This window comes from Bidens hawaiensis, unplaced genomic scaffold, assembly GCF_021521415.1.
Source record: "Bidens hawaiensis isolate Kalapana, Puna unplaced genomic scaffold, B.hawaiensis_p1.1 tig00023995_1, whole genome shotgun sequence".
Taxonomy (NCBI): domain Eukaryota; kingdom Viridiplantae; phylum Streptophyta; class Magnoliopsida; order Asterales; family Asteraceae; genus Bidens; species Bidens hawaiensis.
The window spans coordinates 182,778-197,387 of NW_027493774.1; the positions used below are offsets into that span (position 1 = coordinate 182,778).

Sequence of the window (14,610 nt, forward strand, 5' to 3'; positions counted from 1 at the left end):
GCGTGAGCTTGATTACTTTAAGCAAAAACCGGACGGTTAAGGGACGCTATAATTCACAGCTATTCAGAAGGTTACGTCAGCCATACGCGTGCTCACCTACGAAAATACGTCCAACATCAACGACGAGTATGTAAAGATGGCCGATAAAACAACTCGGGAAACCTTAGTGTATTTTTGTTACGGTACGTCTCATTATCACTTGTTCACTTTAATTAATTATTTTATAAATTGTGTAAAATATAGGAATATTAAAACTATATGGACCACATTATCTAAGAGAGCCCAACTGGAACGATCTACGACGTCTTTACGTGGCACCTGCACGCGTGCATGGTTTACCCGACATGATCAGGAGTGTATATTGTATGCATTAAGAATGGGCTAATTGTCCAACTGCATAGCGAGGTTAATACACACGAGGTGACCAAAAGGGACCAACATTCAGCCTTCAAGCGATTGCTTCATACGGCCTTTGGATTTAGTCAGTGTTCTTTGGTGTTCCCGGTTCCAACAATGACATAATCGTATTAGAATAATTGCCTGTGATGGAGAGTTACATATCTGGGACCATTCCCGTCGCTTCGTTTTGGGCCAATGATAAATGCTACGATCATGGGTACTATCTGGGCGATGGAATATATCCGGAGTATGCGATTATCGTGAAAACATGTAGAGACCCGTTGGATGAAAAAAGACAGTATTTTAAGAAAGTACAAGAGTCTTCGAGAAAGGATATCAAGAGGTGATCTGGAGTTCTTCCACAACATTGGCATTTTGTTAAAAATCCTTATCGTCTATGGTCGTTAGAACGAATGAAAAATGTTATGTATGCGTGTATCATAATGCATAGCATGAATAAAACTCCAGCAAGTATGGAGCAAAGACTTGAAAACGGGTATTTCGTGCGGTCAAGAGAAATACATAACGCACTTATGGGAGATTTGGTCCAACATCTTTGGATAAATCGGTGTTTGCCTGGTGAAAATGAAAACCAAAACGACGGCAACGATGAATACGAGGAAGAGATCGTGATGACGAAGACGACGAGGGTGATGAGTAGTTTTTATTTAATGTAATATTTATTTAATAAAATATTATTATTATTTGTTTACTTTTAATACAAATAAAAAAAACAAAAAAATGTAAAAGTGACTAGACGTCACGTGGCGCAAAATGCCCACGGTTGGAGCATTTTGACTACACATGGTCTAAGACAGACGCCTCCAATGAGAAAAAAGAGTCCTCTGGTGAAACTACAAGCAGCTGGAGAATTTGGTTCATCGGTAACGATGAAGTAAAAAACATTCCCGATAGTTCTTCAGATAATCAAGACGAACGTAAGTCTCAAGATGATTGTTATTGTTATTAATATGATTATCCTTATTATTATTAATATTATTATTGTTATTAATAATACTATTATTATTAATAATAATTGTATACAACAATGTTTGGTGGTCAAAGGTTCAATCCCTATAGTATACAATAATATTTAACTGTTCAAAAAATATATTATTATTATTATTACTATTATTAGCATTTTGATTATCATTATTTTAGTTATTATTATTAATACCAATTTTATTATTATTATTATTATTATTATTATTAAAGAAACCTACTTTTTATGTTTCAGTTATACATGTAGGAGAGACGGTTATGGTAACCTCTGTTGCAACTGATATAGGCAAAAAGGCTCTTAAACTCCTTTTCTTTTGGTTTAATAAATTGGGAGAATCCACCAGCCCTAGACCCAAAGATGTACTCATGAAGACTATTGATATTGATAAGGGCTCTATGGTTTACTACAAAATGTGCATGAATGGCATATGACTTAAAAAGATATCAAAATAACAATAAATAGTATACAAATGCTAATTGTAAAAGCTTCAAAAGTTAATGAAAGGAGTTATTACTACCACATCAAATTGCCACTAGGCACTAGATGGAAACTTCCACAAAGCTACTACAGAGATGGTGTTTCTTAATGGTGATCTAATGATCACCTTCAAACATTACCTAAAAGAAGAGTTTGACATGAAGTTTTAGAATTCATAATACATGTATTGTTTGTAGTAGTACATGAAGAGAATTTCTTGTGTGAAGTGATCTAAACTTTGTAGGTTAAAGAGAGAGATCATCATGTCTTGTTTTAAGTTTTTACTAATTATGTTGGTTTCTATTAGAATGCAAATAAGCTACATGCTTTAAACAATCATAATCACCATAATAAACTACGCAATGTGATGCTTAACTTCCAAGAGGGTGTTATCCTTCGTTATAGGAAACAGGAAATGGGCTTAATATAGTGGGCCAAACTAGGTGAATCCAAGCCTAAATGTTGCCCGGTATTGTGTATTTATATAAGTTAATCTAGTATGTGGTCTTTACATAAGGAAATATCTTATAAAATAAGAGTTAAGTGACATTTTAGTACTACGCAACTTTAGTACCTATTCTTATTTTGTGCAAATGGCTACCTCAATTTCAAAAAAATTGCAATTTAGGTACTTTTTTTAACACCGTTTATTTTGTTCGTTAAATCAGGGGCAGTTTGGTAATTTCACTATTTTTTTCCTTCTCCTTTTCTCTCCCGTCTTCTACATACTTATCTTCCTTGTTATCTCTTTGAATTTCTTTTCCCAAAATCCCAAAATCCAAACCTTAAACATCTGAAGTTTTTTTTTTCATTCTCAAAACATGTTATTGGAGGTAAGGTTAAGTTGGTGGAGGTAGGTTCGGCGGTGGTGGCTGGGTGTTGCGGCGGTCCTGCGGTGGTTATTGGGTTGTTGCGATGGTCCGGGGGTGGTTGCTGGATTGTTGCGGCGGTCCGACGGTGGTTGTTGGGTTGTTGCGGTTGTTTCATGTTGATTTTATAGATTCTACAAGTGGGGGATGGGGATGTGGTGGTGGCTGATTCGGTGACGATTGTAAGAAGTTTTAGTGGTAGATGGTGGTAGTGGATGAATTTCAAAAGAAAGAGGGGGTGAGTGTTATGATGGTAGATTTTCAAGCGGTTGTGGTTGTGGTTGTGGTTTTAAACATAGATATGTTGTGGTTTTGGTTTTAAACATAAATATGTTGGTATCTTGTCAGAAATGGTGAGTAGATATTCAAATATGGTGGCATCTTTAAGAAATGGTGGTGGTTGTGAGGAATAGGTAGAAGGGGGAGATGCTGTAGAAAACAGAGAGATAGAGAGAGAGAAAAAGGTAAAATTACCCAAATACCCTTGACTTAACGGAGAATATTTGACGGAGTTAAAAAAGTACTAAAATTGCAAGTTTTTTGAAACTTAGGTAGCCATTTGCACAAAACAAAAAATAGATACTAAAGTTGCGTAGTTGATCAAACCACGAGTACTAAAATGACACTTAACTCTATAAACTAATAACTAACTTTCAAAAATATTTCAATTAGGTCATTCATACATACTCCTCCCACATTTTTACTAATCATACCCCTCCCTTAGGTTTTGCATTAACACGATTAAGACTTTTTTTTTGTTTCTTTTGTCATTTTGTTATCTTTTATTATTATTATTATTATTATTATTATTATTATTATTTTTAAATCATTTTTTTCTATTTATCTTTTTAGTTATGTTTAAAAGCATTTAAAAAACAAAAAAAATTCTTATTTAGAAAATGTTTTTTTCTTTTCTTATTTAAAAACGTTGTTTTTCTTGTTACCAAAATATTTGTTTTTTTATACTTATTTTAATTTTTTTGGAGAGTTTTTTTTAATTAAGAGATAGTTTATATTTTTTTTATAAAAAAGTCATATTATTTTTATAAAATAAAAGGGTGAAATAACTTACAACTGATACTGTTATAATTCACAGCTATTCAGAAGGTTACGTCAGCCATACGCGTGCTCATATATGAAAATACGTCCAACATCAACGACGAGTATGTAAAGATGGCCGATAAAACAACTCGGGAAACCTTAGTGTATTTTTGTTACGGTACGTTTCATTATCACTTGTTCACTTTAATTAATTATTTTATAAATTGTGTAAAATATAGGAATATTAAAACTATATGGACCACATTATCTAAGAGAGCCCAACTGGAACGATCTACGACGTCTTTACGTGGCACCTGCACGCGTGCATGGTTTACCCGACATGATCAGGAGTGTATATTGTATGCATTAAGAATGGGCTAATTGTCCAACTGCATAGCGAGGTTAATACACACGAGGTGACCAAAAGGGACCAACATTCAGCCTTCAAGCGATTGCTTCATACGGCCTTTGGATTTGGTCAGTGTTCTTTGGTGTTCCTGGTTCCAACAATGACATAATCGTATTAGAATAATTGCCTGTGATGGAGAGTTTGTTGGTGCATAGTGTCAGCAGTTCAGTATCTAGTGTTTTGTATGTGTTTGTAATCGAGTTAGATTGTTTGATTTGGTTTTAGATATTGTGTCACACAAGTTCTCCTGGGATGTAGGCGAACTTGTGGACAAGTGAAGTTAGGACAACTTCGCCTAACATGTTAGGCGAAGTTGTCGAGGATTATATAACCTCAACTTACGGCTTGTTTTGTTTAAGTTTTTCAAGAACGTGTTTTTGTGATTGGTGATATCACGTGTTAAAGTGTTGCATTACAACGTGTTTATTAATATTGTAACGTGTGTTTGTGTATCGTCTCAACGTTTAATATATCTTACGCTCGTATCGTATTACGTGGGGATTCCGCACCCTCGTGTTACGAGATACTCCTGTGTAGATCCGGCTGGGAACCTACAATTGGTATCAGAGCATTTGCTCGTGATTGTGTGGTTTGGGATTATCACACGAGTGTTAAGATCATTCCGTTCGACTATTCGCGGAACGAGTTTACGTTGAAATACCTAGTTTTTGTGTTTTACCCATCTCCCACCATCAAATATAACCCATTACACCTTCGCATAGCTTGCAATACGTCAAATTAAAACCTGCAAAAACCTTGTGTTCATCAGGAGAAGTTGCCGTCACTGTTCGTAGGGTTTAAGCGAACTTATAAGGTCAAGCGAAGTTATCAATCAAGCGAAGTTATCAATCAAGCGAAGTTGAAGTTAAGCGAAGTTATAGATCAAGCGAAGTTAAGAGTATAGCGAAGTTGTGAAGCGAAGTTGAATTCAAGCGAAGTTATATTAACTTCGCCTACTGATCACTGTTCAAAAAAAATTTATACTTTCCTTGTGTTTTGAGTTGTGTTTCTTTCAATTATGACTTCGATAAATATTACAGAACTGGTAAAAATGGAGGTTGAAGCCAGTTCAGCAACTAAAGCTCCAAAAATGCTCAAGGGTACAGATTTCGTTGCTTGGAAAGATCGGTTTAAACAGTATGTTAAATATCAAGATGCTAAGATGTGGGTGTGCATACAAGACGGATACATTCCACCAACATCCTTGTTTGAAGGTCGTGATCAAATTAAGAAGTACAGTAAAATGGAAGAGGAGGAAAAGAAAATGTATGAGGCAGAGAGTAAAGCTCATGCAGCAATAACCATGGCTCTTCCACAACAGATTCTTCATACCTTCAAGAAATACAAAACCGCTAGAGAGCTATGGGAAGCACTAGAAAATCGATATGAAGGTAATGTGGGGATACGTGCTTCCAAGACAAAGCTACTAAAAACCCAATTCTCGGTGTTCAAATATTTGAAAAATGAATCACTTGACGATATCATCACAAGATATTATCACCTGATGACCGAACTTAGTAATTACTCAATTGATTACAAAGAAGAAGAGATAGTAGAGAAACTTCTTGATGCTCTTCCACCGAAATGGGAAATGTACACAGTTTTGATGAGAGAAGATAAAGAGTTTGCCAATATTGATTTGGAAACAGCAGACAATAAATTACGAAATTTTGAACTTAACATGGTTCGAAAGAGGAAAGATCGATAGCACACTGTTTGTCAAGAGAAAAGGGGGAGATCTTCTACTCGTTCAAGTATATGTGGACGACATCATTTTTGCTGCATCAAGAGTCGCCATGTGTCAGGAATTTGAAGCAGTCATGAAAAAGAGGTTTGAAATGAGCGCCATGGGCGAATTAACTTTCTTTTTGGGATTGCAGGTTGATCAGAAGAAAGATGGGATGTTCATTCATCAAACAAAATATGTCCATGACGTACTCAAACGCTTCAAGATGGAGGACAGCACTTCATTTGATACTCCAGTGTGCGTCAATCACAAACTGGGTCCAGATTCTGACAGTGATGAAGACGTGGATCCCACCCAATATCAGGCAATCATAGGTTCCTTAATGTATTTAACTGCATCTAGACCTGATATTATGTTTGCAGTTTGTCTTTGTGCTCGTTTTCAGGCAAGCCCGAAGGAATCTCTCATGAAGGGAGTGAAGAGGATCTTGCGTTATCTCAAAGGCAAGCCTAAGTTGGGATTGTGGTACACGAAAGGGGGAGAACTGGATTTGGTCGCTTACACAGATTCTGACTATGGAGGTTGCAATCAGAACAGGAAGTCGACAACCGGTGGATGTCAGTTTCTGGGAGGAAGATTGGTGTCATGGCAGTGCAAGAAGCAGACCTCAGTAGCCATTTCCACCTGTGAATCAGAGTACATGGCAGCATCAAACTGCTGCTCTCAGGTTCTTTGGATACAACAGCAATTGCGCGATTACGGTCTGAATTTCAATCAAACTCCTATTTGCATTGATAACACTGCCGCAATCTCAGTAACTAACAATCCCGTCAAACACAGCAAAACTAAACACATTGACATTTGTCATCATTTTATACGGGATTGTGCTGAGAAGAAATTAATAGTGCTAGAAAAGGTTGATTCGTTGGATAATTTCGCCGATCTTTTTACTAAAGCGTTTGACCGAACTCGTTTTCAAAATCTTGTTGAGCTTAATGGGATGATCAATCCCGAGTAACCGTGTTTTTTAGCTTTTTTATTTAAAAAAAAACATCACTATCGCTTAAAATTATGTCGGTTGCTTCAGTTTGAAGAACACATCTTCGGATGTGTTTGGTCCTTACTTCTACTAGTAGATTATGAGGATAGCCATTAACCAGATGATTGAAAGTGACCGGGGCGGTTTATGATGGGTTTTTATTCTTTCGCTGAAAAATAGTCGTTCATACTTAGTTAGAAGGACACATACTCGTATGTGGTCGGTCCAGCTGATCCATTGGATCTTCAGGATAGCCGTTTACCTGAAGACTTTGACTTGATTGGGGCGATAGAATTTACAATTTTTTTTAAGGGAGATGATATAATTTTTCAAGTCTATAACTTCGTAAGAAGTTTCAATACAATGTTTAAAAGAAAATTGATCCAACCTTGGAAAGTGATAGACAAACTAATTCTGTGTGCTTAACTAGTGAAGTTATTAGGCCTAAAAGACTCTAGAACAGCCATTGTATGTTATGGTAGCTTTTTATGGTGCGTAAAAGTAGAAGTGATACTAACTAAATTTCCTCGATTTAAAGTGGGGAATCATTTAGAGTTGTGCATGTCTCCATATACAACTTTCTGAATGATAGGCAGAAAAGTGATTACCCAGTCATACACGAGCCCGTGAGTGTTCTAATTCCCGAGAAGATAGTGCGTCAAGTACCTGCAGTGATCCAGATTCGGGACTTGCAGTCGTCTACTATTTGAAGCTGTATTAATATCTTTATTAAAAAAAATGTTGTTAAGCCTTCTGGAGCTTATATTATTTCAAACATCAATCAAGAGGCAAGAAAAAGAACGGGAAGAAGATTCTAAAGATCGATACGTACTTACTGTTTAATCAGACACTACGGGTCGAGGTCAACTCGGGGTGACTTGGGGAAAACCAAATACGCTTTGAGAATAGATAGGAGGCATCACAATCTCTCATGTGATGTCCATCTAAATTTTGAGCTTAATTGAACCTAATCCGTATCACAGAAGCGATGAAAACCATACTAAGTTGTATACCTGCTTACAACCTGTTTCTTTATGTCATAATACCGCTGAACATGGATCTATGTGACAGCCATTTAATTAGTATGATTTCTGTTCGGATCTTTTCTAAAACATGCTGGTCCCCGTCAAGACTGGAATTTGATCCCGTTTACTTAATTTCTAAATTTTTCATTGCATCTTTCGTTTTATGGCTCAAAGCTTGGTTACTTGGTTCTTTGATTATAAAGTTTAAATCTTTAACGGAGGTTTTTTAAAAGACAGTTGTATTTTGATCAAGTGTATAAGGGCCTGTTTTGTAAATAGAATAGAATAGGCGAACTTATTCGAAAGCGAAGTTGTCCTTGGGCGAAGTTAAGGGCGAAGTTAGCCTTAACTTCTCCTGAGTATGGTAAACTTTTTGATGCTTTAAAACAGTTCTTAGCATCTCAGGGGGAGACGAGCTGCAAGGGCGATGAGTTGAGAACAAAGAAAAGTCATGATAGAGACGATGATCCCAATGCATCGAAAGGTGCAGGTGGTGAGTTGCCAAGAATTGAACAAACTCTTGGGACTTCCACATCTCAGGGGGAGTCAACTGGTACAGCAGGTGGATCAGGGGGTGAAGATGTTGTGGTGGTGGATGATGAGGAAATGGTGGATGATGATGTTGTGGGTGATGACGATGTGTTACCAGTTGAGGAGATTGAAAAGATAGAACCTGAGATTGTGATTGATAGGGAGATTGAAGAGGGAGAGATTGTGGATGACAGTGTTGAACACGATATCCCAGACGTTGATAAGGCAAATGTGGATCAAGATATGGAAAGTGATGAGTCTGAATGGGAAGAGCAGCCGAGATGGAAAGAAGGCTACGCTCAGTGGTTTGTAAAGACAAAGAAGCCAGCGGTTCCAACCATGTTCAAGAAGAGTTACAATATCAAAGGGTATGCTGAGTCGAAGAAGGGTATTATATGTTGGTTGTATGATGAGCAGTTGAGATTATTTGTGATTAAACGTTTTGATGGGATTCAGTACTTTAAGAGGATGTTGAGATCTTTGAATACATTGCCTGAGTGTGAGGTGAAGAATTTGGCTAAATTGGGGTTGATTAATAGAAGTGATGATAATATGGCCAGAATTATTGGGAAGATTGTGTGGAAAGAAAGTATCAAAGAGAAAAAGTTTGAGTTGTTAAAGCCGCAGAAAGGGAAGCTAGTTGAAGATAAGGAAAGAGGAATGAGAGCTGATGGCAAACCTTGGATGGTAATGAAGTATAAGCCGATTCGGTGTTTGAAAGAAGTGCCGATGAAGACAATGCCCAAGGATGTTTTAAAGAATCTAAAGTGGTGGTATGTCGATAGCCAAACAGCTGAAGCGGTTATGGAAGATGAAGATGAACAAGAAATTCTGAGAGTGTATGATCCCATGCACTTGGTAAATTTGTCTCAAGCTGACTTGCAGGTGCTATACGAGAAAAATATATTCTATATTCCTGCATGGAAAGATGAAGCCAAGAAATATCAGAGAGTGGTTTCTGTTTGTGTCAGAGAGGGCGTTCATGCTTGAAGACTGATGACACGAGATTTTTGGGATTACAAGACACGTGATTGAAGATAGAGATATGAAGCTACTGCCAAGGGGGAGTCTGTTGGTGCATAGTGTCAGTAGTTCAGTATCTAGTGTTTTGTATGTGTCTGTAATCGAGTTAGATTGTTTGATTTGGTTTTAGATATTGTGTCACACAATTTCGCCTGGGATGTAGGCGAACTTGTGGACAAGCGAAGTTAGGACAACTTCGCCTAACATGTTAGGCGAAGTTGTCGAGGATTATATAACCTCAACTTACGGCTTGTTTTGTTTAAGTTTTTCAAGAACGTGTTTTTGTGATTGGTGATATCACGTGTTAAAGTGTTGCAATACAACGTGTTTATTAGTATTGTAACGTGTGTTTGTGTATCGTCTCAACGTTTAATATATCTTACGCTCGTATCGTATTACGTGGGGATTCCGCACCCTCGTGTTACGAGATACTCCTGTGTAGATCCGGCTGGGAACCTACAGAGTTACATATCTGGGACCATTCCCGTCGCTTCATTTTGGGCTAATGATAAATGCTACGATCATGGGTACTATATGGGCGATGGAATATATCCGGAGTATGCGATTATCGTGAAAACATGTAGAGACCCGTTGGATGAAAAAAGACAGTATTTTAAGAAAGTACAAGAGTCTTCGAGAAATGATATCAAGAGGTGATATGGAGTTCTTCCACAACATTGGCATTTTGTTAAAAATCCTTATCGTCTATGGTCGTTAGAACGAATGAAAAATGTTATGTATGCATGTATCATAATGCATAGCATGATCATCGAAAACGAGGGAAGAGCAATATGTCCAAATTTCATATCGGACTCGGATCCACCACGAACTCCAGCAAGTATGGAGCAAAGACTTGAAAACGGGTATTTCGTGCGGTCAAGAGAAATACATAACGCACTTATGGGAGATTTGGTCCAACATCTTTGGATAAATCGGTGTTTGCCAGGTGAAAATGAAAACCAGAACGAGGGCAACGATGAATACGAGGAAGAGATCGTGATGACGAAGACGACGAGGGTGATGAGTAGTTTTTATTTAATGTAATATTTATTTAATAAAATATTATTATTATTTGTTTACTTTTTAAAATAAAAAGGGTGACTTTTTATAAAAAGTCATATCAATCGAAAGAAAAAACCAAAAGTGCTATGACCAAAACGAATACTGTTATTGTTGTTTGGCCAGAATTGATTCGGTTCGTACCTTACCGACACAACAACACCCATATAGTTTACTATATATAAAAAAACATTTTTCACAATCAATTCAGTTTGCTATATTATATAAAATTCATCTTCACAAAAAAATGTTTTGAAATATAATAAAGTCTATATTCAGATTTTTTTTATAAACATAATCAAAAGGTATTGTATTAATAACGTATTTTGTTTTACACAAAATAAAATTAAGAGACGAAATAAAAAAGAATAAAGTAGCAATAACTTAGTTTACATAGACGTGAGTTGAAAATATTTAAAATAATAATTTTTGATAAAAAAATATAACAATACAATAAAATGTTAAAAATTTATTAAAAGTTATTTTTTTTTAACTTTTATTAATTATAAAACTTTGTTTATCTAATGACCCAATAAGAATAGGAGTGAAAGATGAGGTTTTCAAAAAAAAAAACCTACTTTAGTAAATAAGTTTTAAATCACCCATTTTAGTAAATAGTTTTTCCTCCCCACCTACTTTGGTAAAAAAACTCAAGTTTAAACCCCTCCGGCTCGATTTATTGATAATTTTATAAAACTTTGGACCAAATTATAAAAGTCAACCAATCAATCCCTGGTCAGATTCATATCAAAACAAACAGCTTTCTTTATTGGATCCATCTTCTGGTAGTGACCCATTCTCTACCTTGTTTCCCAAGCAACTATATGTATATGTATATGTATATGTATATATATATCAATCAACGGCTTTTAATCTGATCCTTACTTAAGCATTTCATCGAACACTTGGTTTTAATTGAAGGGAATGGTTCTCCCGCTACTGAAGCTGGGTACTCTGGCATTGAAAACATTAAGCAAACCCATTGCTAAGAAGCTCAAACAACAAGCTGCAATTCACCCCAAATTCCGGACTTATATAATTGGATTCGCTCAGGTTGGTACTTACTTATCTGATTCTTCAATTCATTCTCTATGTAACTAACTGATTAAATTAATGAATGTAACAGGCCAACCACAGGCTAACAACCACCATACAACGGCGGATTTATGGACACGCCACAGATGTTGAAATTCGGCCCTTGAACGAGGAGAAAGCCGTTCAGGCTGCTGGGGATCTTATAAGTGAACTCTTTGTCTTCTCAGTTAGTCTTTCTTTCTTTCTTGCTTTTTTTAATAATTGTTTGTTTAAGTCTCACCAATTTACTAATAATTAGATAAGATTTAATGTGAAATTCCGAGGGACGAATTGCCCTTAATGGCTAACGCTACCACTCTTTAATTCTACTCCTAAATCTGCATATATATTTGTTTATCATCTCAATCACATACACTTCCTGCACACCTTAATAGAACTAGATCACTAGTTGATGAATTACCCACCTCTGCATTCTGATCCGTTTCCACCTCGAGTATTTTTGGCTTATATATATAACTAAAAAGAAATTAACTTACCCAATCAATCCGTGCTTCGTTAATTCTCTGTTAAAACTATATAAAATCTATGAGCCATTAATCGAGTATTTACTTTCACTTATATAATGTATACGTCAAGTACACTATTGTCATATACGAATCTACTGATGCATGTTACCTTCACTCCTGCAGTCATGTATTGTAACTTTTCATGCTAAAATCATTTTCTTTTACGCCCGAGCATCAGTCGTGTACCTTCTGTCCAAATTGTTCAATTTTTTAACAATATATGTATTCTCATACCCATTGATGATATCATATGAGAATGTAGGAATGAGCATATAAATAGTTATACTACAATTTTTGGATCATATGTTTGTATTTTTACTCTACTCAAAATAACAGGTTTGTATTAAAAAATTTACTTATTGATAATGTTTGAACTTGCTAACTTTTAAACACTACAATATAAGATATACTCATCATCTCTGTGTAGGCTTGTTAGATAACTGGTCTAGTTTGTTCAGATACTCAAACCCATCGTTTAACTTTAATTGATGATTAGATTTGTTCAATCAGATTGAAAACCTCATGCTCATTATAATTGACGCTCCAATTTGTTCATATATTGGTTAGCTACATAAGGCAACCCACTCATCACATGCAAGTTTTTTCCTGAATAATGGTCTGTCTACTCTCGCTTGTTTACTTGACACTCATTTGTCGGTTTTAGTATTCACCATATTGTTTTATAATTTATACTTAATTTTTGTTCTAGAATGATGATGACCTTGTAATATATCCCTAAATTCATTAGTAGTCAAAATTTTCATCTCAAGTTGGTTGGTAAATTTTGATGGTAAAGAAAACATATTTAGTCAATCATTACAGCTTTACTAAAACTAAATGCCTATATTACTTGCTCCAAATTTTTTACTTATTTAATGATGGCTTATATATTTTAAAACTTTAAATAGGTCGCAGGAGCAGCTCTCATTTTTGAGGTGCAAAGAAGTGCTCGATCAGAAGCCAAAAAAGAGGAAGCTCGCAGGCAAGAAATGGAGGTAATTATTATTTCTACCTATCATATCTTGCAAAAATTAGTTTCGGAGATGTGATATCATACCCATGAACTAGGGTGTCAAACTGTCATTTCAACATCTTTTACTATAATTGGGTCCTTATGTTTGTATCCGTAACAGTTCAAATAGCTTAACTTCAAAAAAATGTGTGCACAACAGCCCAACCCGTTTTGACCAATACGCCTTTTGACGTGCTCGATTTGCCCATTTTTCTACATCTAGCAAAACTAATATTAGGAGTTGTGGACTTGGTTTTAAAAAGCGCGATGTGATCCAATGCGTTTTGATCCTAAAAGGCACGCTGCGAGGCGTTCGTTACTAAAAGTTATTTATAGGTAATGTTTGAAGCCTAAATCAAGTACCAAATGCAAATATGTGTTTTAGGGTACATGTGGCATATATGCAGGTTGTGTTAAAACGATAATATTTTATTGGTGCATGTTGAAGCAAAACACTTTGTCCAACAAAACCGGTTTTATTATAAATAAATAGTTTCGTGTGTCACATTTGATTAAGAAATCATATCATTTCAACAATCATCTAACAATTTGAATAAGCTGATCAGGAGACTTTATGCATTAAAAACACACTTATGGTGGCTTTCAACTCGTTTGACATGTCTCTTTTTTAGCTAATTTTTCTTTTCAACCATTTGACCTGCTAGTGAAGAGTGATATAAAATAAATAACCTGAATCGACCAATACATAGATCAAATCAAGATCAGCATGTAGCACGCCTCAGTTTTAGGAATTGCCTATTAATATATTTTGTTACTTTTATAGGTTATGAGGAAACGAGACGAAGCTTTAGCAGAAGAACTCGAATGCCTAAAGCAAAAAATTCAAGAACTCGAGCAGCTCGCCAAAGGAAAAGGACTTGCAGGTGTGTTCAACTTCAAAGGTGTTCAAACCCAAAACGGAAATCCGACAAGTTGACCATGAGTTGACCATTTATTACATTTATAGATCATGGGTGGTTTTGATTGAGATTGATATTATTGGATATGAAACCTTTCATTCTTGATTGTTGTCAAGTACTAGTACTTCTGATTTTTGACCCTAATAAAGGGGTTGACTCGTTTGTTGTAGTCAAACAAGTATGTCGGGTGATACACGAGGCTAGGTTATGGTGTTGTACGGGTTGATGCATTTCTTTGCGCTTTTTGGTATACGGGTATGATATGAAGATGTCACTTTTTTTATCATCTTTTATATGTGGACTTGTTCTTTATTGCATATTGTTATGCTCTTGATCTTTAAAATAAAAATAAAAAACATAAATTGTTGGGCATAAGATGCTTGTTGTTTTCAGTAGTTGGTATACTCTTGATAAAGATAACAACATTTGGTGCTTTCATGACTTTTGCATCTCAAATGGAGGATCAAGAATTGACTCCAAAAGAATCTAATGAATGGTAGTGGGAGGATGGGTGT

The 14,610-nt window shown here is 35.8% G+C and overlaps 1 protein-coding gene across 1 annotated transcript; it reads left to right on the forward strand.

Moving 5' to 3' along the window:
- The first annotated feature begins 11,346 nt into the window (after positions 1-11,346).
- Positions 11,347-14,381, forward strand: LOC143568490 (OPA3-like protein). Its single transcript, XM_077054641.1, has 4 exons — positions 11,347-11,615; positions 11,689-11,823; positions 13,072-13,158; positions 13,960-14,381. The coding sequence occupies exons 1-4, from the start codon at positions 11,487-11,489 to the stop codon at positions 14,110-14,112; spliced, it is 504 nt and encodes a 167-aa protein (XP_076910756.1). The 5' UTR covers positions 11,347-11,486; the 3' UTR covers positions 14,113-14,381.
- Positions 14,382-14,610: the final 229 nt, after the last annotated feature.